Source organism: Sorex araneus, chromosome 8, assembly GCF_027595985.1.
Source record: "Sorex araneus isolate mSorAra2 chromosome 8, mSorAra2.pri, whole genome shotgun sequence".
NCBI classification, from domain to species: Eukaryota; Metazoa; Chordata; class Mammalia; order Eulipotyphla; family Soricidae; genus Sorex; species Sorex araneus.
The window spans coordinates 51,330,839-51,356,023 of NC_073309.1; the positions used below are offsets into that span (position 1 = coordinate 51,330,839).

The 25,185-nt window shown below is 41.4% G+C and overlaps 1 protein-coding gene across 1 annotated transcript; it reads left to right on the top strand.

Moving 5' to 3' along the window:
• The first annotated feature begins 1,202 nt into the window (after positions 1–1,202).
• LOC101551967 (sulfotransferase 2A1-like) lies at positions 1,203–20,586 on the top strand. The gene is made up of 6 exons (XM_004619706.2): positions 1,203–1,338; positions 5,134–5,342; positions 10,979–11,105; positions 17,362–17,456; positions 18,514–18,694; positions 20,474–20,586. Exons 1-6 carry the CDS (start codon positions 1,203–1,205, stop codon positions 20,584–20,586), a joined length of 861 nt encoding a protein of 286 aa, XP_004619763.2.
• The last annotated feature ends 4,599 nt before the right edge of the window (positions 20,587–25,185 follow it).

A 25,185-nucleotide genomic window follows, 5' to 3' on the forward strand; every position in this document is an offset into this window, starting at 1 on the left:
TCTCTATCCTGATTAGGTGCCCAGATCACAGGTACAAAAGCACATGAAGCCTAAAACACAATAAAGCATTCTTTTCACAGCCAAGATGATCTTCACAGATTATCTCCTCCTCATCCTCCTCCTCCTGCATCTTCTCTTCCCTATTCCTCCTCTTTGTCCTCTACCTCATCCACCTTCTCTTCTTTCTTTGCATTTTTCTACATTGCCTCTTTTTCAATATGTTTTTCTTTTTTAAATGAATCACTGTGAAATAAAGTTAGTCTTACAAACCTTCCAGATTATGTTTTACTCCTACAATGAATGAGTAACTATCCCTCCACCAGTGCCCATTCTCCACCATCAATGTTCCCAATATCCCTCCCACCCATTCCCCTGCCTCTGTGGCAAGCACATTCCTGTTTACTCTCTCTCCTTTTGGGTGTTATGGTTTGCAATACACGTACTAAGTGGCCACTATGTTTGGTCTATAGTTCACTTTAATCACGCATCTCCCATCACGTGTGCCCTCCAAACATCATTTACTGGGGCTGGAGTGATAGCATAGCGGGTAGGGCGTTTGCCTTGCACGCGGCCGACCCGGGTTCAAATCCCAGCATCCCATATGGTCCCCTGAGCACCGCCAGGAGTAATTCCTGAGTGCAGAGCCAGGAGTAACCCCTGTGCATCGCCAGGTGTGACCCAAAAACCAAAACAAACAAACAAACAAACATCATTTACTTAGTGGTCCTTTCTCAATCCCAGCTGCCTTTTCCCCCAGCATGTTAGACTGTCTTCCAAGCTGTGGAGTGATCCTTCTGGCTCTTGTCTCTACTATCCTTGGGTATTACTCTCCCATTACATTCTTTATATTCCACAAATGACTACAGTCACTCTATGTCTGTTCATCCCCCTCTCTCTGACTCATTTCACTTACCATGATATATTGATCCACTTATCTACATTGCCTCTAAAACCATTCTTTAAAAACATTTTAAGCACCCCATATCCTACCTTTGTGGGATTCTTACTGAGTTTCTGGTTCCTTCTCAAGATTATACTGAGATTCCCACATAATATCTCCTGCTGACTTCATAGTTTCATAATGTCAGGACTTTTGGACCTAACTTAGGAAATGATTGGACTTTATTATAATGTGGATCTTATAATTAACAAAGGAGCCTCCAACCATGAATACCACATTTCTCCAAAGTCAAACAACCAGAATGTCCGGTGAAAATAAAAGGGTCAATGGTGTACTTTTTCCAACCGTGGTTTTCACACCTGCTTTCATGACAGAAGAGTGGCATAATTTTTTGTTTACGGATGAAGATGTCTTGCTGCTGGCCTACCCTAAATCAGGTAAGGCAGCTGGAGCAGTTGCAAAGACACATTGTGGCATATCTGTGGGCTTTAGGGAAAGAAGAGGGACTTTCTATAGCCCAGATCACATTCTCCAGGGAAATGGGTGTGGGCCTGGAACAGAGACATCCTAACAGGGTTGGGGTGAGGACTATTCAGGCTCTTGGGGAGCCTATAGAATATATAGGATGGAATTTTAAGACTGTGTCAAGTGTTTTAACTGAGGTCAAGATGCAAAAGTGCAAAGGGAGCTCATAAAAGGCCTAGAAGGGAGCTTGATTGTTGATTAGCTGGGACTGTAGCGGTATCACTATACACTGCATATAGTCCCGTGATCAGGTTGTGTCCAATAAGTAGAGTTTCACTTCTCAGTTGTGAGGTGTGAATTTAAGACAATTTAAAAAGAAGAAAAAATCCATCTAAATTGAGATGCTAAGAATGAATGTGATCAACTAGCATCAACTTGCCCATGAAATCCTCAATGATTTGGTAACACATTAGGAAATTATAACAGTGAGAACTAATGAACTTTTATTGACCTTAGTTTGGATAATTCCATTTGCCTTTGTGTTGTAACAGACCATAGGAAGTAAAATTGTTGTACTTTTTAAGAGGGTAGGTTGAGTGGTGGGGGGGGTTATCAGGGACATTGGTGAAGGGAAGGTCACACTGGAGGTAGGCATGGCGTTGGAACTCTTAATGCCTAAAACAATTTTGTTATGAGCAACATGGTAAATCATGGTGTTATAAGTATATGTATAATATGTATATATGTATATATAGTTTTAAATGCATACTTCTTAAAATATATATACATATATGTGTATATATATACAGATATATATTTTTTAGAAAATGAATGCATGTAAAACTGTTTACTGAATAGGTTGTTTGCAGGGAAAGATATAATTGTGAGCAGTGGTCAGGAAATGAAGGGTCTTGAAAAGTGAGTTAGTTCAATGATGCTGGTGTTATGAATTTGGTAGGAATCATAGTATTTATAGGGATCTAGGAGACTCTCCTAGGTATTCTGGGGGTTGGATGGTTCATGAAGTTATTTCAGTCAGGGCCTCAAGCATGTCTGATATTTGATCCAGCCCATTGTGCTGACATCCCTGTACAGATGCTATTCAATGTATCTTTATTTTCCTTTTCTATTTAAGATTTATATAGACACTGTGGCTCACAGAGTTGTTCATAATACTTTTGTTTCAGGCATTTGTATTCCAAACCTATCCCATCACCATTGTAACCTTCCCTTACCCTGTTCTTAGATTGCTTCCCCCCACCACACGAAGGCTGCCCTTTAGTAGGCACAAAATAATTGATTTAAATTGTTGCCACAACCCAATAGTAAATGGAATTTCTGAATAATGCTGCATTAACAAAAGTTTTGAAAATTGTTGTCTTACAATGTGGAAAAAATGTTTTTCTGAGGGTTAACCAAGTTGTTTGTCTATAGTTTAGCTTATCTGTTATTGATTTTTAAAATTGAGCTTCGTTGACTTCTATGTTATTTTTGCATTTAAGTTGGTGCGCTTTAATGGGCTGTCAGTATTGTGCAATTTGTAGGGGTCGCTGAGCCCCCTTCATGATTGCACACTCAAGAAGTCCAGGATCTGTAGAACTGGACTGATTGGTTTCAGCAGCTTGGTTTGGCTTGCATTTCCCAAATATTGTAAAGCTGGGCCTTGTTTATAAGGAAGTGACTTTGGGATATGACTGTTGCTTGTGGGACTTACAGCAGTACAACAGGATGGGGGAGACTGCTTTCTCCACTCCAAGAAGAATCCAGAGTTTTCAGGCCAAAAACCTATGTACCTGTAATTTTCTTTGGCCTCGCATCTCTGCAGAGATGAGCTGGGAAGCAATGAATTTGGGTCGTTTTTATGGCTGCAGCTCTGGGGGCGTGAGTGCAGAGGTTGGGCTTCAGCAGGGAGGGTACCTGGCCTGTCTTCCGTCTTAAGGAAGCCCCATAGTATTCAGACTAAAGTTGCTTTGTACCCCTGAGATTTATCCTGGCTTGCATCCCTTCCAGGGTTTGTCCTGAAGCTGTATTGCTTGGCTGCTGTGTATATCCAGATGCTCTTTATGTGAAGGAAGGCAAACAAATGAGGACTGAGGCTGAGGTCAGGGGCAGGGTAAGTGCACAGAAATGACCACTGGGCACAGAGACAGAGGCAGAGTTAAAATCAAGGTCAAATAACTTAGCATTGTGTTGTTAAAATGTAGCACAAACATCCAGAGCATATTCTTCAACCTTTTATGAAGGAGTGAAGTTCAGAAACAGTCACAAGATTTTGTGTGCTCATAACTGAATATTGAGTCCAGCTGACTGTATAGGGTCCAACGAACAGTCACACAAGGACAAACTATCCTGCTGGTTCATTTAGGCAGGGTACCTGCTGTTCTGGAGCTCATGAAAAAAGAAAAAGATGGGTGGTGATTACAGAGTAAAGGGAGGGAAAATGAAGAGTTTATATGGATTTTTTAGAAGGTCCTGCTTGATTGTTTATAATAAGGTATAAAGCTCCTTCTTGTAAATCGGACTTTCTGACAAAGACAACCATGGGCAAAGAGGCGGAGAACTCCAGGCTTGTACCCAGCACTGTGACATTTGCTTGTTTCTTTGGTTACTGAGATACCAGAGGGTTTCAAGTACAAAAATGTTTCTGTTAAGGGTACACTGCACTATTCCAAACCCAACACCAAACTGCCAACACCCCTTCACCACTGCTGACCCACTGGCCCCTCGGTAACATCAAAACTGTGACCACAGACTAAGGAATAGCTTTCCCAGAGTCCCTCTATTTCATTTCCTTGCTTGTTTTCTTGATTGATTCTCTATAGGCTGTATAACCTGGTGTTTATTTTTATTTATTTATTTATTTTTAAAATAATTTTTATTTTCATAAGATTGTTCACATTTGTTGATTATATTTAATGTTTCAACACCAGTCCCAACCCATTACACCATTCTACCACAATTATTTAGAATTTCTCCACCACCACTCAAGCATGACTACCATGGGCAGATGCTAGATAATTTATTTTCTATTGCTTATTATGAAAATCATGAGACGTCGTGAGGCAGCAAAAGCTGTCACATACTTTTGAAATTCTAATATTGTAAATGGTTGGGATCCAGAGACATCTCTGTAGGGAGCTAATCCATTTTCAAATTCATTTGGGAGTCTCTGGATCAAGGGTATTGATGAGCTGAGATGGCATCCAGAGGCAAATAATGGGCGTGATAGCTAGGACCCCAAGTGGGCAGTGAGACAAGAAGGGAGGGCCCATCTCCGGTGCTATCATGTGTCCTGGAGTCTTAGTCTCTGAACCCGCATACCTGGCTTTTTTTTTCTGGAAGCTCATGGCTACCAGGGTTTCATCTGGAGCATGCAGAGAGGACACACTGGCTCCATCTGAGGTGACTCGGTGGATTGACTCTGTACAGTGTCTGAAGAGATCTCCCATGAGCTGTTGTCTTCCGGGAATCACTGCTGTGTCTCTGTCACCTGGTATTTAATTTCAAAATTACTTTCATATTAGATGAGAAGAACTGGACTTGATCTCTTCTCCCAGATGACTAGGATTCTTCACTCTCTGTATAGTTTTCGTCTTTTTCATCCACTTATCGGTTTGTGGGAATTTGTTTATTTTCAGATCTCAATTTTTGTTGATAGGACTGCAGTCTATGTTTGAAAATGGTTTATTTTTTGTCCCATAATTAATGTGATACAGTTTTAACAGTCAAAGAAAATGCCTGACCTTCATTTTCTGTCCTTGATTTAGGAACAAACTGGATGGTGGAGATTCTTTCCCTGATTCGTTCCAAAGGAGATCCCAAGTGGATTCAATCTGTGCCTCTCTGGGAACGTTCCCCATGGATAGAGACAGATAACGGGTATAAGGTATTGAACGATAAGAAAGGCCCATGCTTTATGTCTTCCCACCTTCCAATCCAATACCTGCCCAAGTCATTCTTCAATGCCAAAGTGAAGGTGAGTGCACTATGGTCCTCATATGTGTTATCAATGCTTTTTAAGTCTTGGTATTCCCAGAGGTTAACAGAGACTGTGGTGGAGATGCAGAGTCTCTTTCATAGGCCTGGAGAGGGTCTGGGGTTTTGTGTGAGATGACATTACTGTGCATTTCTGAATGCATTATGTCAACCATTTTACAGGGTTTTGGGCAGTCAAGTTAAAATGGAAATAAAGAGTTCTGTTCTTTGCTATGTCACCCCACTGTGTTTAAGATGCAACTTAAATTTGGTCAGGCTGAACCCCAAAGACCTATCTATAGGAGACTGCGGAAAATATTCACATATGAATGCCTGAAGCCATTGTGTGTGGTTGGCACCCCTCCTGACTTTTCTGCTCCCTTTGTCTCTACCTATTGTCAATGTCTGTTAAGTCCAACAGTCTAACAATCTCTCATGGGAATGACAGGTGACACACAGGGATTGTAAAGAGTAACATACTCTGTGACTGTAGACAGGAATTAGTTTGAGATGAACAGTAGAGCAAAGTGAGGAAAGGTGAGTCTATGTGGATAGACAGGCACACCTCTGCCTTCTCCTCTCTGGGCCTCTTCTCTGTGTCCTGGACTCACAATCCCCTCATTTCCTCATGAAATGAAACAATGGGGAAGTGAAAGGTGGTTTGGGTTCTGGGATTTCTGATTTCTGTTAGTCGAAAAGCCCCTCTGACTCCCAAACTCAATTAAGGGGGAACTCTGAGAACCAGTGTTGGCATTCGGTAACATGGAGATCCAAGACCAGGTATCTTTGAAACCTTGTAAGGATGAGCTAATTCTTTTATCCTTTTTTCAATTGCGGGTTTCATTTATACAATGTTTCAACACCTATTCCTTCACCAATGTACATTTTCAACCTTGTGCCCAATTTCTTCCCACCCACCCCTAAGCCTGCTTCTATAACAGGAATGTTTCCTGTCTCTCCCCACCGCCCTGTCTATCTATCAATCTCTCTCTCTTTCTCCTTTAGAGCATTTTGGTTTGCTATGTGGGTACTGAGAGGAAATGTGTTTGTTCAAGAAGTTTAGTATTTATATGGAATTGTACAACTGGAGTGGATTTTGTAAAAATGTGAAAGTTTTGGATTCCACATAACTGCCAGGGATTCTGGAATTACAGCAATTTGGGGGGAGCTAGCCCCTCTTAACTCAAAAATATCCTGGAGATTTTAGTCATAAAACCACCATACCAAAATTCCAGCAGATGAATATCTTGGTGAGGTCCATCCATAGATGTTAGGGTTTAACCCAGGGGATGGTGGCGATTTTGGATTGTTGTAGCAAGACGCTGCTGGAGGCTCTGTTTGGGAATGCACTGGCCTAACTCACTCCCCTTCCAAGTGCACTGTATTATTCAGTCATGCGATTGTCTGAAAAAATTAACAGAGGCTTTTTGAAAAATCTCTTTTGAGAAACTAGCAAGCTACTGAGAGTTTCCTGCCCTTGTGGGAGAGTCTCGCAAGCTTCCCATGGTGTATCAATATGCCAAAGTCAGTAACAAGCTGGATCTCATTCCCCTGACCCTGAAAGAGCCTCCAATGTGGCATCGTGTAGAAGGCCAATTAGAGAGGGGCTTCTAAAATCTCAGGGATAGGACGAATGGAGAGGTTACTGAGGCCACTCCAGAAATTCGATGATCAACGGATTTCGTGATGGCAGCACCAGAAGAGGTAGTGGGGCATGTCTACCCATACCTAAATTTTGCCTGCTTAATTTCTCAGAAAAGTATGTCCTTAGTTTATGGAGACTGTCGGAGGCATAATGCCGAATTTTTGGGTGTCAGGAAACCAAGGGGCACTGCAGGGTCACTGATGCTCTTGTCCAGCAGGTACAGGTTGCCACAACTGCAGTGCTGCACCCTCTGGGCCCCAGGGATGGTGGCAGTAGCAACCCTGCCCAGAAACTGTGCGGATTTGGCAATCTCCAGACGGCCACAACCAGTCCAGTAGAACCTTCCCCGGGGGCACTTGTCCCTGTCCTGAGTCTACTCTCTGGGCAGTTGGAGTTTGGAAGCATTTTCCTTCCATATGTGATACGGTGGGCCACCACTGAGAGAGATGATCTTGTGTGTGTGTGTGTGTGTGTGTGTGTGTGTGTGGAGAGGGGGGCAGGGACAGCGGGGATGCCCTGGTGGCAGCGAGCAGCTAGGTCCACCAAGCCTGCCCCCCATGATGGGAACCTGAACGCCCCTCTACTAAAGGGCCAGAGCACTATGACGGTGCCAGGTTGGATTGTTTATTCACATAGAAATGCTTATTCTATGTGAATATCATTGTTTATTCACATAGAAATGCTTATCCTATGTAAATAAACATTGTTTATTCACATAGAAATGCTGTGGCTGCAGCGACCTGCTGACATAGTGCATATAACCGCCGTGCCTCTGCCAGCATGTGCACCTGCAGCTGCACCACAGCCTTCTTCAGGTGTCTCATACCTAGCCAGAGCTCCACAGTAGGCACCAGGCTGGTTCTGAAGGCAGTCATCAGGGGAGAACATTGAAAGGACACTTACCTCCTTCTGGCAGAAATGTTGTGACCACAGATGTTCAGAGAGTTGAGAATTGTCAGCGGTCAGCCAGCTCTAACCTCTTGTAGACACGCTACCACCATCTTCTCCCCGCCACCCCGCCCTCCCCATACTTAGTTATTTTGTATTGTCTGGTGTTTTCTTGGATTATAGAAGAAGAGAGGTGAACATGTAGAATGGAAAATGACCAAACTCAAAGGTAGCAAATGTTTTGTTTTGACGAGTATGAAGCCTGACAGTATTATGCTCTGTGAAGCAAATCAATCAATAAAGTCAAGTAACTTATGGTTACTTTATTCATTTGTTTAAAAAATTAGCAAAGAGGGCAGGAGCTATAGTGCAGAAGGAAGGGTGTTTGCTTTGTACATGTGCATCCAGCTTCAATACCCAGCACCCAATATGGTCCCCTAAACCCAAGCAGAAATGATTCCTGAAAGCAGAGCCAGGCGTATGCCCTGAGCAATATGTATGGCCCAAAGAGCCAACTCCCACTAAACCAAATTAATTAAATAAGGTTTTAGGTAGATCAATGAAAATAAGACTTTAAATAGATAAAAACTACTTTTAAGAATATGGGTGATCACATGTAAAAAAGTCAGATCAAAATCGATTAAAGACCTCAACATCAGACCAGAATCCCTAAGGTACATTGAAGACAAGGTCGGCAAAACCCTCCATGACATTGAAGCCAACGGTTTCTTCAAAGCTGACATGCCACTGGCCAAGCAGGTGAAAACAGAGATAAATAAATGGGACTATCTCAAACTAAGAAGCTTCTGCTCCTCAAAAGAAACAGTGACCAAAATACAAAGACAACCTACAGAATGGGAAAGGATATTTACGGAGTACCATCTGATAAAGGTTGATAACAAGGATATACAAGGCACTGGTTGAACTCCACAAGAAGGAAACTGCCAACCCCATCAAAAAATGTGGTGATAAAATGAACAGAAACTTTCCCAAAGAAGAAATCTGAATGGCTCAGAGGAACATGAGAAATTGTTCAACATCAGTAATCATCAGGGAGATGCAGATCAAAACAACCATGAGATATCATCTCACGCCACAGACTGGCCCACATCCCAAAAAACAAAAGTGACAGGTGTTGGCGTGGATGTGGGGAGAAAGGGACTCTCCTTCACTGCTGGTGGGAATGCCAACTGGTTCAGCCCTTTTGGAAAACAATATGGACGATTCTCAAAAAGTTAGAAATTGAGCTTCCATTTGACCCAGCAATACCACTCCTGGGAAAATATCCCGGAAAGGCAAAAAAGTAGTCAAAACGACATCTGTACTCGAATGTTCATTGCAACACTGTTTACAATAGCCAGAATCTGGAAAAAACCCGAGTGCCCCAAAACAGATGACTGGTTAAAGAAACTCTGGTACATCTACACAATGGAATACTATGTGGCTGTCAGAAAACATGAAGTCATGAAATTTGCATATAAGTGGATCAACATGGAAAGTATCATGCTAAGTGAAATGAGTCAGAAATAAAGAGACAGACATAGACACACATGCATTCATATGTGGAATATAAAGTAGCTGAGAGGTACAAGTGTACAATGATGCAATTTCTGCAGATATTTCTCTGGACTTAGTTACTAAAATACTAAAATACAGAAATCCAAAACCGTGCAGCCACTAGTGCGGCCACTCGACCTCATATCTCTTCATTCTCAGCAATGGAAATCAAATTATCGGGGCTGGAGCAATAGCACAGCTGGTAGGGCATTTGCCTTGCACATAGCTGACCCGGGTTCGATTCCCAGCATCCCATATGGTCCCCTGAGCACCGCCAGGAGTGACTCCTGAGTGCAAAGTCAGGAAGTAACCCCTGTGCATTGCCAGGTGTAACCCAAAAAGCAAAAACAAAAACAAAACCCAAATTATCAAATACTTCCTTTTTGGCAGGTCCTACCCTAGGGGGGAGAAACTCCAAACAATAATAGTGAGTTTTTTTGTTGAAATATTGAATGTAATCAAAGTAAATTGAAGATAAAGTGAAATTTACCAGTTACACAGGTGGGGTGGGGGGTTGGGGAGGTGGGGTGGTGGGGGGGGAGGTATACTGTGATTCTTGGTGGTGGAATATGTGCACTGGTGAAGGGATGGGTGTTTGAGCATTGTATAACTGAGACTTAAACCTGAAAGCTTTGTAACTTTCCACATGATGATCCAATAAAAGAATAAATTAATGAAAAAAGAGGCAAATACAACCGCAAAAAAAAATATTATGGGTGATCAATGGAATACTTTGCAGCTGTTAGGAGAGAAAAAGTGATGAAATTTGCTTATGAATGGATAGACAAGGAGAGTATCATGCTAAGTGAAATGAGTCAGAAAGAGAGGGATGGACATAGGAGGAGTACACTCATTTGTGGTGTGTAGAACAACATCACATGAGGCGAGACCCAACGACAGTAGAGGCAAGGGCCAGGAGGATTGCCCCATATCTGGAAGCTTGCTTCATAAGCAGAGGGGAGAAGGCAGGTGGAATAGAGAAGGGATCACTAAGAAAATGATAGGTGGAAGAATCAGTCGGGATGGGAGATGTGTGCCGAAAGCAGATAATGGACCTCTGCTTTCAGCAGATAATACATGATGACCTCTCAGTGTCTGTGTTGCACTTCATAATGCCCAAAAGTAGAGAGAGAGTAGGGGGAATATCGTGTGCCATGGAGGCAGTGGGAGGGTGGGAAAGGGGGTTACACCAGAGATATTGGTGGTGGCGAGGTGGGGAATGTGCACTGGTGGAAGGATGGATGTTTGGTCAATGTGTGACTGTAACCCAAACATGAAAGCTTGTAAATATCTCACAGTGATTCAACAAAACTTTTCAAAAAGGAATATGGGTGATCATCTCAGTAGGAGTTGGTTCAGGTAAAAGGAGGGATTGTTTGGTGACTCATGGAAGCTCAAGTTTGAGGGGAGACCACAAGAATGTCTTCTGCGGCACACTGAAAACACAATCATGTCCTAAAATAATGTTTCTCAATATAAATGAATTTTCATAGGAAGTATAGAACATAATTCCAGTGGTTGATTTTTACCCCCTTTTTCTATTGAAGGTGATTTATGTCATTAGAAATCCCAGAGATGTTATTGTGTCTGGCCATTTCTTCTGGAAAGGCTTAAAATATGTTCAAGAAGCAGAATCAATGGAACAATATTTTGATTGGTTCCTCGAAGGAAATGGTGAGTGACTATAAAATACAGTAGTTGGGTGGAGGATGTCAGAGTTCTTTATGAGATCTCATGTTACACCCATATGGTAACTCAATGTCTTCCCAAAAATTAGCAGCTGGTTTTTCAGTATGGAGCCCAATTTTTCTTTTCTTTTTTTTTCTTTTCTCTTTTTAAAAAAATTTTATTTTATTGAATCACATTGAGATAGTTACAAACTTTCATGTTTGGATTACAGTATCACAATGATCAACACCAACCCCTCCACCAGTACACATTCCCCACCACCAATATCCCGGGTATACTGCCCCTTTCCCACCAGCCTCCTGCCTCCATGCCAGAAAAATTTGCCATAATCTCTTTCTAATTTTAGGCATTATGGCTTGCAACACAGACACTGAGAGGTCATCATGTTTGTTCCATTATCTACTTTCGGCGTGCATCTTCCATCTCAACTGATTCCTCCAGCCATCATTTTCTTAGTGATCCCTTCTCTATTCCATCTGCCTTCTCCCCTCCAGTCATGAAGCACTCTTCCAGCTATGGGCAATCCTCCTGGCCCTTGTATCTACTGTCATTGTTGTCACCCTTATATGATGTTATTCTATATGCCAAAAATGAGTGGAGTCCTTCTATGTCTGTCCCTCTCTTTCTGACTCATTTCATTTTGGAGTCCAATTTTTCTAGGTCCCAACTCTCCACTGGAGTGCACCTTCACAAACCTGGTGCCTCAGGAATCTTTGGACACACTGCAGTATTAGTCCTCCCTCCCTTTCTTCCCTTGGATAGAGCCTGGGGTCAGCTTTTTACCCAATACCTGGATGAAAGTATCCTCACTTACCTAGTCATTTTGGGGTGTATCTTTGCCAAGATCCCATGATCTCTTGTCCCATATGGAGGAGTTTCATGGTTTGGAGTATTACATTCAATATTTGACCCATTTTGGTGCTAGAGAATCCACAGAGAAGTGAGGCGCTTGCTTCACACATGATGGACCTTTGTTTGATTCCTGGTACCCCATACAGTTCCCTGAGCTTTCTGGAGCGGATCCTGAGCACAAAAGAGGACTAATCCATGAGCCCCCGAGATGTCAATCAAAACTCAAATATTGGACACATTTTGACTCAAAGATTGTGAGTGGCATAAGACAGACATTGGCTTCATACTTTTTCGCCATTATTTTCGTAGTAACACTGATCAAACAATCATCTGCGCCATTATTGTACTGTTACTGCTCTTGTCTATGACTCTGATGTGTGAACACTAAAGGTTGATGACTGGATGATGTGTGCATTCTCTTGAGCCCACCAGAGGAGATGCCTGTTTTAGGCCAGAACTTTACCATATTTATGGCATAACTTTGTGATCAGACTAGAAATCAGGGTGTGTGAAATCTACAGCTCTGTTCCTCTTGCTTTTCTGAGTTGGGTTACTTAGATGAAAGAATTCTGACCTCCCATGACATCTTGGAGTGTATCTTTACCAAGTTTCAATAATCTCATTTCCTGGTGCAGGAGTTTCATGGTTTGAAGTCTTACATTCAATATTTGACCCATTTTAGTGCTAGAGAATCCACAGAGAAGTGAGGCGCTTGCTTCACACATGATGAACCTTTGTTTCCTCGCATCCCATATTGTTCCCTCAGCTTGCCAGGTGTGAATCCTGAGCACAGAAACAGGACTAAGCACTCAGCATCCCAGATTTCAATCAAAACTCAAATTTTGGATCCATTTTGACTCAAAGATTGTGAGTGGTGTCAGACACACAGTGAGTTCATAATTTTTCACCCACTTTTCACAGCAACACTGATTGAACAATCATCTTAGCCATTATTGTACTCTTACTACTCTTGTCTATGACTCTGATGTGTGATCACTAAAGGCTGATGACTGGATGATGTCTGCATTCTCTTGAGCCCACAGGATGAGATGCTTGTTCAAGGCCAGAACTATACCATATAATGCCATAACTTTGTAATCAGAATATAAATCAGGTGTGTGAAGCCTCCAGTTTTGTTTCTCTTGTTTTTGAGAGATCTGGTTACTTAGAGCCTTTTCTACTTTGCATACTGTAGAAACACATTTCTATGTTTGCAGAAATGTCATGGAATTTTAAAATGAATTGCACTGATTCTCTAGTTCCCTTTGTACTCTGCACACACCCATAACAGCAATGCTCTCGGAGATCCAAGAACATAGTTTTTTTTTCATTGATTTTTGTTTCCTTCACATCCTGCCATCAATGTCTTGTCTTAACTGCACAGGTTTTCGACCTCCTGTCATTCTCTGGATATTCTTGAAACTGGATTGGTTTCTTCTTTTGGTTTCCTCTAACACAATTCATTATTTTAACATAGAAACTCACTGTTCTTTGAATTTACTAACAAAACATTAGAATTGATGTTACTGATGAATAATTTTCATGCCTACCTGACCTCATATTATTAGTCTAACTTTAACCTCATGTTGACCAAATTATCTTTCTCCTCACTACCTTTCTACATGCTTGTTTTCGAGGTGCTAGGAATGTCAATTCTGTGTTCTGTCACTGAGTCGCATCCCTGCTCCTAGTTTTGTCATCTTGCTATCTGTCTGGGGTAGCTGAAATAGGATACAATATTTCTGATGTTAATATGGGCTGCTTCCTCATTTTCTTATCAATGATGTAGCTTCTGGCTGTATTGGAAACTACAATTTGGTGCAAGTATGTTCTCTTCCTGATCTTTGTTTCATATCTTAACAAATCAGAATTTTCCTTTCTATTCCACAGTCCATTTTTAATAACATAGAAATTTTATGTTAGTATTTGAAAGCCACCTCTTCTGAGATAGCTGTGTTCTCATAGGAAACTCATACCCAGAAATCCATACTTATCTACACGTTGTGGGTCGACAAATGTCCCCGTGCTTCTTGATAGCTTGCCTCATACTGAACTTCCAACTATGCTACTCATTTTATTTTTACAGAGCCATGATACAAATTAATTATAAACGAATACAGTCATTCACACTGATGATACAAGTTAACTATAAATGAATGTAGACATTCACACCAGTGATACAAGTTAATTGTAAATGAGTCTAGGAAGAGATAACAACCCAACTAACCACCAAATAGAACAACTATAAATATATACTCATCAAAGGAAGGTGATGTGGGTCTGTCTTGTTTTCAAAAGTGACACAGTTCACCCTCTGCCAAGATGTGATCCGGGGGGCCGCACCTGTGCAGCTTCTCCACAGCTGCATGAACATGACTCCAGAGGCCAGCTAAACTATTTTTGGTACCGGCAGCTCCTTGCAGAATGTCTCCAGACTGAGAACTAAGATCAGCCCCATGCCTTCCCAGGAGGGGAAAAGGTGGTTTCTCTCTCTCTCTCTCTCTCTCTCTCTCTCTCTCTCTCACACACACACACACACACACACACACACACACACACACACACACACACACACCTTTTTCTTGCCGGGGGGGAAGGGCATGGTAACTGCCATATTATGAGGACCACAGATGAGAGTTACAAGCTTGCAATGATCCAATATCTGGAAGAAATTTCCCTGGATTTAGTTGCTAAAATACAGAAATCCAAAACCTCGTGGCCTCATATCTCTTCACAACAGGTCTGACTCTAGTGGGGAACTCCTAACAATAATAGTGAGGTTTTTGTTGAAATATTGAATGTAACCAAAGTAAAGAGAAAGTAAAGTGAAATTTATCAGTTTTGGGGGCGGGGGTGGGTGGAATGGGAGGTATACTGTTTTTATTTTTTGGGGGGTAGAATATGGGCACTGGTGAAGGGATGATTGTTTCAGCATTGTACAACTGAGACTTAAGCCTGAAAGTATTGTAATTTTCCACATGGTGATTCAATAAAATAAAAAATTTTTTAAAAGTGACTCAGTTCTGTGCTCAACCTCATTCTGCTGATAGGTGGGAAGTGAAGGGAGATAAATGATGCAGGAAAGGAAGTGAAGTGAAGGAACTGATACAGGCACACGATTTCCTGTGTCTCCACAGACTTTAAATGGCAAAGCTGCAGTGGGACAGGCCCCAGGATGATAGCACTTGTCTGTGCATTTCTGATAACATTTTGCAACTATCATGTTTAGTTTTGTCACTTCCCAGGGCCAGGCCAGAGATCTTTTAGTGTCAAAATATTATATTATTCATTAAGAACCTTGCACAATTGCATGCATTTTGTTCCTGGCATATGAGGAATTTCTTCTATGTCTGCTCAATTTTTTCTCTATACACACTTTTCATTCTCCTCTATCCCCTCATTTCTAATAACTTTGTATGTTCTTGGAGGGGGGTTAATTTTTGAAAGGGCCGACCTGCTGTACTATTGCACCTGCCCCCTTATCCCCTCAAGTCTTCTGCATGAATGGAAAGTTCTTTATCTCCTTTTCCCAGCCATTTCTGAATGTCATTTATTTTTAAATTTTATTGAATCACCGTGAGATAGTTACAAGCTTTCATGTTTGTGTTACAATCTCACAATGATCAAACACCCATCCCTCCACCAGTGCACATTCCCCACCACCAATATCCCGGGTATATCCCCACTTTTTTACCCTCCCCCTGCCTCTAAGGCACACAATATTCCCTATACTCTCTCTCTACTTTTGGGCATTATGGCTTGCAACACAGACACTGAGAGGTCATCATGTTTGGTTCATTATCTACTTTTAGCTGTTAGAGATAAAGTCACAAAATTTGCTTATAAATGGATAGACATAGAGAGTATCATGCTAAGTGAAATAAGTCAGAAAGAGAGGACAGACATAGAAGGACTGCAGTTACCTCTATAAGTTCTCATACTATTTGGCTTGCTTTTTCCCCAGACTTTAGTGCCAGTCACTTTATCAGCTTCTATGTTATTTTGGCCAAGGCAGAAATCTTCAGTCTCCCTGTAATGAAACCAGCCTGAGTTTTTTCTCAACCGATATTATATTGTCAGATGCACATCTCTGATGTTCAATTACTGGTAGCAATTAATACTCAAATATCTTTTTGCTCAGAATCACTTAATTTGCAAAAGTAAATCAAAGTTGGGTCAAATTGCCTAATACTCAAATATCTTTGTGCTCAGAATCACTTAATTTGCAAAAGTAAATCAAAGTTGGGTCAAATTGCCTAATGGGATCACTTGGGTCCAAGATTTTGTCAGATTCATGCTTTAATGAATGAGTAACTCATTTTTCAATGTTCTGAAAATGATTAAACATGGATTACATTCAACAAACTTTTCAGAGTGACTTTTGAGTCTCAAATATGCTGTGTAAGGTTAACAATGAATTTTCCACCCACGTTTCATACTAGTTTTCTGAAAATGTCATGGTCTCTCGAAGAGTGAGCCCTTCTGTCAATATTTCAATTGAAAAACGAGGCTTTGATTAGGCTTTTACTCAAAGGTAAACTGGAGTGAGCAGAATGTGCAGGCACAGTAATTCCCACCAGCATTCATCAGACAGAAGAGCACAGACATGCTTTACACCCGCTGAACCCAGTGCAGTCAGGGCTGGAGGAGAGACACCACAGCAAAGAAGCAACTGGCCTTGCAGCAGCCAACTCTAATGTGATCCGAAGTCCAACATGGCTACCAAGCCTTGCACACAGATCCAGAGTAATCCCTAAGCACTGAAGTGTTTGACCCCCGACACTCCAATAAAGAAAGTAAAACACATTCTGTGTAACCCCTAGGGGGATGCTGAACCTTCCAAAATCACATGATACACGAGAAAAGTCATTTTCCCAAGGAAACATGTCTGAGAAAGTACTGAGTGAATGGAGCTGAAAGCCCACCACTATCACATAGACTCATTAGACAATTCCCGTGGAAACAGTAGTTGAACATAGGACAGAGCTTTCAGAACAGAATAGGGGAGATAAACAGGCAGAAAGAGACAGAAAGATAGAGACAGAGAGACATAGACTAAGATCATTTCCTGAGAGAAAAATTATCAAAGCGACTGTCAAAAACATAAACGAGACAATATATTCAAGATGCACTACTGTGTCTCTCCATCCGGGTTGGGTCTCTGGACAGAACACTGTAGAGCCTCAAAAAGCTATTGCAGAGCTTATTTGGGTAGGAGACCCCCAGGATTTTGGAGCATGATGCCCACTCCTCCTCTTAATCAGTGAACCGTATTAAAGGCCCCTGCATGGAGAGGCACGAGCAATGTTGCCTGAGTTTTGACATTCAGAGAGTATCCTAACCACGATGGTGTGGGACCCACTTAATTCTCTGCCTCCCCACATTGCAGTACCCTATGGTTCGTGGTTCGACCATATTCATGGCTGGATGCCCATGAGAGATCGGGAGAACTTCCTGCTGCTGAGTTATGAAGAGCTGAAAAGGGTAACTCTGGTTCTTGTGGTCGGAATCCCCAAACTATCTACACCTTTATTACCTGTTCCTCCTCCTCTGGGTCTCAAACCAACATCTCTGTAGACATATGGTAGGTCCCCAGGGGGAGGACAGCTCATGCCATGGATGACCAAGTTTGGAAGACCACACCCCAGACTCCTTCCGCTTGATCATGGTTCTTTGCTCCCTTTAACAACTTTGAAAGAGTGGCAGCCCTACCTAGAAACATGAGATGCATGAGAGTCACATAGGCACTGGGTCTTCCAATGTGGTCTCACTGGGGATGCTGCTCATGGGGGTGGGAATGATGGGCTGTGGAAGTAACTTGAGCTGCCCAGATGCCTCTGCAGTTATCTCCTATTTCTCAACATACCTGCCTAACAAGAATGTTTCCTTTTGACACCCACTCCTGCTCACCCTCTGAACAAGTTTCCAGCCACCAAAAAAACTTTAACTTACAGTCATTTCTTAAGTCAAAAGTTTTCTTGAGAAATAGAATCAAGACTCATGGAAAAAAGAAAGTGAAAAGCTTCTCAGTTCTGGGAGGGTCTAAGGTCCATGAATCACAGAAAGTCCTTCCAGAGATACAATCTTTTTCTCAGCATCTCCTGCTGGTGCTTCATGTGCCCAGTTCAATGACTGACACTGTGTACAGAATGTCACTCTGCAAGAGTAGGCTCCTCAGTCAGGGTGTTTCTGGACAGCCTTGATGATGCCACGAGAGCAGCAGTCTGTCCCTTTCAATAAGTCACCTTCTCCCTGGATCTGTCTTGAGTGACTGACCACAGGCGTCTAACATCTTTTCAACATGTTCCATTCTGGACCCTGCTTAGTAGCAAGGACTTACCTACTCCTCAGAAAATGAGGTGGGCCTTCCTTCTTCACAATCCCTGTGTTCCCTCTGACTCTTTCTAGCCTATCCAGCTCCTGGGAGCTCAAATTTCCAAGTGCTCTTCTGCTCTGCTCACCTTCTCCCTTTGGGGCTTCTTCCCTCTCATCTCCTCTCTGGGATCTTTCAAATTGTTGCTCTTATCTGGTCTTCTGCAAGGACACAAGAAGCAGTGTGCAGAAGATTTGCCGATTTCTGGGTGTGGAATTAGAACCAGAAGCCCTGGATTCAGTCGTTGAGAATTCTTCCTTCAAGGCTATGAAAGAAAATAAGATGTCCAATTATTCCATTCTGGATGGTGTTGCTATTGATCTAAAGACATCAGCCATGATGAGAAAAGGTAAAGTAAAATGCTGCATGTATGGCATGACAACAAGGTTGAGATCAGAAGAGTTTGAGTTCATGCATGGTCACTGTCCATCATTCTGCCCTTCTCCATGACCTGGGTGAAAATCTCTCATAGTTATGACATGAACTACAGGCACTGGCAGATGCTGATTCCAGCTTTTGGACCATCTGAGTTCTGTGAGGTCAGTAAATCTATCTGCTTCTCAGAAATTGCCATGCAGATATTCAGCTTACAAAGGGGTCCTCACGAGTTCCTCACCACCATCAAACAGACCAGGCTTAATGATCTAGGATATATATTCAAATTGGGCATGTTCTTGTCACTGTCATAAACTAGGAAATGTCTAAAAGAATTTTTATATCTTGGGAAGACAGTTCAGGTTTTTCACTCTGCAAAAATACTGTCTTGCTACAAGTTCATGTCAGACTCTGTGTAATAAAATTCAATGAATTCACCAACCTTGGGCTCAAGATCAAGAGTTTCTCAGCCGGAGACTTGGAGAATTCCAGCTTCAAGGATGTGTGGCTAGAAGAAGGGAGGAAATTATTTTCATACTCAGCCAGGCCAGGCTGTGACCCAGGGCTGTGGAGTCAGATGACACACCATCCCATCCTGGAGGTCAGGGTATCAGGATAAAGAGGATTTCCTTGATGCTTAAATTCTAGGAGAATTTGATATGTAACTCTTTGGGGGAAGCATATGGGGGGTTCAAGAGCCATGCCAGTGATGCTCAGTATTTACTCCTGCTCTGCATTCAGGAATTAATCCTTGTGTTTTGGGGTGACCCTGTTTGATGCCAGATATAGAAACTGGTAAGGCTATGTGCAAGGCAAAGAACTCACCTGTAGTATGGGTCTGGTCCCTGCTCAGGGATTCAGTCAACTACTTTTTTTTTCTGCAACCTGTGGCTTGATTCTGATTCTTTCCTTTAGAAAAGAGACCTGTGTTCCGCAGTTCAGGCTGCTGCATAGGGAAACAGATGACTTGATTCACAGGCAACTTGTGGAAAGCTGATGCTGTAGAGGGGAGGAACATTTTGGCAGCTTGTGAGAATACGGTGTTCTGGTGTGAGAAGGACAATGATTTTGTGGTGAGTTTAAGGATGCGTGTTCCAGGCTAATTCCTGTCTTTGAAGGGTCAGTGATTCCCCCCTCCCTGTTTAGGACTTCAGAAATGGATTTAGAGATAAAGTCTGTAGAGGTCATTACCACAATGAGGTTGTAAGACTCAGCGCTAGACTGCTATGACTTGTTTCCTTATAAGCAGATAGTGGACAAAAGTGTGTCCAGGTAGTTACGGAAAGGTAGCACCTCCTGTCATAGAGAGAGATATCCTCTGACCCCAGGTATTCTGACATAGAAATCCTGACCTGTGATCTCCAATCTGAGATTAGTCTGAAGAAAATAAGGGACTGGGAGAAAACACAAGATAGAAGTCACTTTCATAGCATGCAGTCGACCTAGGATTGATGCAGAAAAACCTATGGTACACTGAGCTGAGCCAGGAGTGATTCCTGAGCAAAGAGAAAACTCTGACATTGAGGTCCAGAAACTAACAAAAAAAAGAAATGAGAAATGGCTGTCACATACCTGTCAGTTAAACTCAGTAAAGTGAAGAAACCTAGCACAGCATAAAATTGTTTGCTCTTAGTTTTCCTTTTCTGCATCAGTACTTTACAGAGGTAAGTTTTGTGCCCAAGCCAGGGTAAGACGACTTGGTGTCAGCAGAGCTGCCATCATCTAATCAGAGTCTCTCTTTTATGTTTGTCAGGTGTTTCTGGGGACTGGAAAAATCACCTCACAGTGGCACAAGCAGAAACCTTTGATGAAATATACCAGGAGAAGATGAAAGATCTTCCTCCAGAGCTGTTCCCATGGGACTAATGTTCTATAATATCCTGGCTCTCATACAGATGTTCATCATCGTTCTGTCTTTGCACAAGTGCATGCCAGAGGGCTGATTGATTATGATCATTTGTTTCTCCCTGGTACTCTGATTAACCAGTCTTTGCATCGTTGGTAATTTTGTTCCCGTTATTCTTTCTACTGCTCTGCATATAATGCAACCCGCTTTCGAAAAAAAAATATGGACGGATAAAAATAAATGGATAAAAATATTACAAGTATCACTGTATCACTGTCATCCTGTTGTTCTTGATTTGCTTTAGTGGGCATCAGTAATATCTCTATTTCTCCCATCTCTGAGATTTTAGCATCCTCTCATTGCTCATCTTTCCCAATGATTGGAGACTCTTTTAGGGTCAGGAGAATGAGATCTATCGTTACTGTTTTTTGCATATCGAATACGCCAATGGGAGCTTGGTAGCTTGCCCGGCTTTGTCCGTGCGGGGCTTTTCAATATATATATATATACATATATATATGCACATATATATATTTACATACATATATATGATTTGTTGCCTACTGTCTGAACTCCATCAAATATAGTGTGATCAAATATGGTGTGGTAATTATGGAAAATGGGTAGGAGGTGTCTTGTAAAGCAGCCTGGAGCATTGCAGCAGTTGGGTAGTGGATGTCAGCTGCCGGGTGGGGAGGGTTCTCACCCGTCCCCCTCTGGGGCGCCCTGAGTGAAAACAGCCTGTCGTGGAATCCTATTACAAGTAATGTTGTTAATATTGTTTTAATCCAAATAGACTAAACCTAGGGGGTGCAGTTCAGGGAGTTATGTTGGGGGCTCGTAAGAGCTTTCCCAGTGTTGCCAGTGTCAAGGCTGACGAAGTGTTTACTAAGTATGTGGCTGCCATTTTCAACTCTGCAACATCATCGAGATCCTGAACACCATCAGGGGTCACTCCTGATCACAGAGGAAGGAAGAAGCCCTGAGCACTGCAGGTGTGGACCCCTAAAGAAGGAGTAAAATGAAAAGGGTATTTTCAAACGGTTGGCAGCGAACAACAGAGAAAGTAATATTTAATTACATCCCACAACACACACACACACACACTCACACACACCTCATTGATAGATATTCTTAGACTCAGGAACCCCCCCCCCCCGTCAGCTACCATATCATCAATGCTCACCAAATTTCACACCCAGAATCACAAATTAATGCAGAGTCACCAATTTGGTCATGACTATATCAAAATGTCTATGAGCAGAAGATTGTATTGTAATGTGGAACAAGCATGTCTATATTTTGAAATTTGGTAAATGTGAGACTGGCAGGATAGACTCATGTACTCCCATCAAAATGAAATGTGTAGTGGTTCGATCAAAGTGAAGAGCAAGGCACACTGGACTGGAGATAATCATTTATATGAGAAACATGGTTCTTGGAATTTTCTCTTTATTCACATATGCAGGATAATCCTACCTGTGCAAAGTTTTACTCTGGAAAAATCAGTATAAAGGGTAGTTGACAAAGTCACCTCTGTAAAGTCATTCACAATGGACTCAAGAGCCTAAAAATATTCTTTCTTTTTGAATTAGATCAAAAGCACTTGCTTTAAGAAACCATCAAGCATTAATTTAACATTTGGAAATCAATCAACATAATCCATCATATCAACAAAAGCAAAGAAAAAAACATGTAATAATTTCAATGGATGCAGATAAAGCATTTGACAAGATCCAACACCCATTTATGATGAAAACTCTCATCATAATGGGTTGGGAAGGAACTTTCTTCATGATAGTCCAATCCATCTACCACAAACCCACAGCAAGCATTGTCTTCATTGGAGAAAAATTTAGGGCCTTCCCTCTAAGGTCAGGGAAAAGACAAGTATGTTTACTCTCACCACTTTTGTTTAAAATAGTACTGGAAGCATTTGCAATAGCATTTAGGCAAAAAATAAAGACATTAAGGGCATACAGATAGGGAAGGAAGAAATCAAGCTCTCACTATTCGCAGATGATATGATACTATTCCTAGAGAAACCTAAAACCTCTACCAATAAACTCCTAGAAACAGTAGACTTGTACAGTAATGTCTCAGGTTATAAAATTAGTACCCAAAAATCCATGGCTTTCCTATACGCAAATAACAAGACAGAGGAAAGTGACATAAAAAAATCCCATCATCACGGGATATGTACATCAGGAAGAAATAACTCTCCTAAACGTCTATGCACCCAATGAGGGGCCAGCTAAATTCCTCCAACAGCTGCTAAGAGACCTTAAGAAGGACATCTCAAGCAACACAATAGTAGTTGGAGACTTCAACACTGCCCTGTCTCCTCTGGACAGATCAAGAAGATTAAAACTCACCAAGGAAGGGATGGTTGTTTCAGCATTGTATAACTGAGACCTAAGCCCGAAAGCATTGTAATCTTCAACACGGTGATTTAATAAAATAAAATTAAAAAAATAATAAAATAAAAGTTTAAGAGGAAAAAAAATAAAAAAATAAAAAATAAAATAAATAAATAAAACTCACCAAGGAAATACTGGCTTTGAAGAAAGAAATAGAAGAGAGAGGGCTAATAGATCTATACAGGGCTTTATATCCCCAAAAAAGGAATACACATTCTTTTCCAGTGCACATGGAACATTTTCCAGAATAGACCATGCGCTGGGCCACACAGCATACCTCAACAGAATCAACAAGGTAGACATTGTAGAAGCTATCTTTTCAGACCATGATGCACTGAAGATAAAATTTAATCATGGACAGATACAGAAAACCAAATCAAACACCTGGAAATTAAATAGCTCGATGTTGAACAATGAGTGGGTCAGGAAGGAAATCAAGGAGGAAATCAAAAGGTACCTGGAAACAAATGAGAATGAAGACATGAGCTACCAGAACCTGTGGGATGCAGCTAAAGCCGTTTTAAGGGGAAAATTTATAGCTCTGCAAGCATATCTCAGGAAGGAAGAAAGGGCCTACATAAATAACATGACTTCACAGCTAAAGACCATAGAAAAGGACCAACAAAAGGAGCCCAAACCAGGCAAAGGAAAGAGATAATAAAACTTAGAGCAGAAATTAACGACATGGAAACCCAAAAGACAATTTGAAAGATCAATGAAACCAAGAGCTGGTTCTTTCAGAAAATAAATAAGATTGATAAACCACTAGCAAGACTCACAAAGAAAGAGAGAGAACAACTATAAGTCGAATCAGAAATGAAAAGGGGGACATCGCAACAGAAACCAATGAAATTCAAAAGATTATCAGAGACTACTTTGAAAATCTGTATGCCACGAAACAAGAGAACATAGAAGAAATGGATAAATTCCTGGATTCCTATAATCTCTCAAGGCTGAACCAGGAAGACCTGGAGTTGGAGTTCCTGAATTGTCCTATTAACATCAAGGAAATTGAAACGGTAATCAAAAGTCTTCCCCAAAACAAAAGCCCAGGCCCAGACAGATTCACTATCGAATTCTTCCAAACATTTAAAGAGGACCTATTGCCAGTTCTTCTCAAGCTTTTCCAGGAAATTGAAGAAACAGAAACCCTCCCAAACAGTTTCTATGAGGCTCACATCTCCCTAATACCAAAAGCAAACAAAGACACCACAAAAAAAAGAAAACTACAGGCCAATATCCCTGAGGAACACATATGCGAAGATTCTCAACAAAATATTAACAAACAGAATTCAACAACTCATCAAAAAGATTATACACCACGACCAAGTGGGATTCATCCCGGGGATACAAGGATGGTTTAACATTCGGAAATCAATCAACATAATCCATCATATCAACAAAAGTAAAGATAAAAATCATATAATCATATCAATAGATGCAGAGAAAGCATTTGACAAGATCCAGCACCCGTTTATGATGAAAACTCGCCAAAATGGGTATTGAAGGGACCTTCCTCAATATAGTCAAAGCCATCTACCACAAGCCTATGGCAAGCATCATGCTCAATGGGGAAAAACTAAGACCCTTCCCACTGAGAACAGGGACAAGACAAGGATGCCCACTCTCTCCTCTTCTGTTCAATATAGAACTGGAAGTTCCTATAATAGCGATTAGGCAAGAAAAATATATTAAGGGCATTCAGGTAGGAAAGGAAGAATTCAAGCTCTCACTATTCGCTGATGATATGATATTATACTTAGGAAACCCTAAAACCTCTACCAAGAAACTTCTAGAAACAATAGACTCATGTAGTAAAGTTGCAGGCTATAAAATCAATACCCAAAAGTCCATGACTTTCTTTTGTGCAAATAGTGAGAGAGGAAGAAAGCAACATAATAAAAGCAATCCCGTTCACAATTGTGCCTCAAAAAATCAAATACATTGGAATCAGCTTAACTACGGAGGTAAAGGACTTGTATAATGAAAACTACAAAACCCTATTTCAGGAAATAAAAGAAGACACGAGGAAATGTAAAAATATCCCCTGCTCATGGATTGGAAGAATTAATATTGTCAAAATGGCAATTCTCCCCAAAGTATTATACAAATTCAATGCGATCCCTATAGGGATACCCTTGTCATTCTTCAAAGAAATGGAGCGGGTGCTCCTGAAATTCATATGGAACAATAAGCCCC

Excerpts from the sequence above, each read along its gene's own strand:
- LOC101551967 (XM_004619706.2), top strand. The coding sequence starts at position 1,203 with ATGTCCGGTGAAAATAAAAGGGTCAATGGTGTACTTTTTCCAACCGTG. Across the intron at positions 17,457-18,513 it reads GTTATGAAGAGCTGAAAAGG|GACACAAGAAGCAGTGTGCA; the intron begins GTAACTCTGGTT and ends GTCTTCTGCAAG. Across the intron at positions 18,695-20,473 it reads ATCAGCCATGATGAGAAAAG|GTGTTTCTGGGGACTGGAAA; the intron begins GTAAAGTAAAAT and ends TATGTTTGTCAG.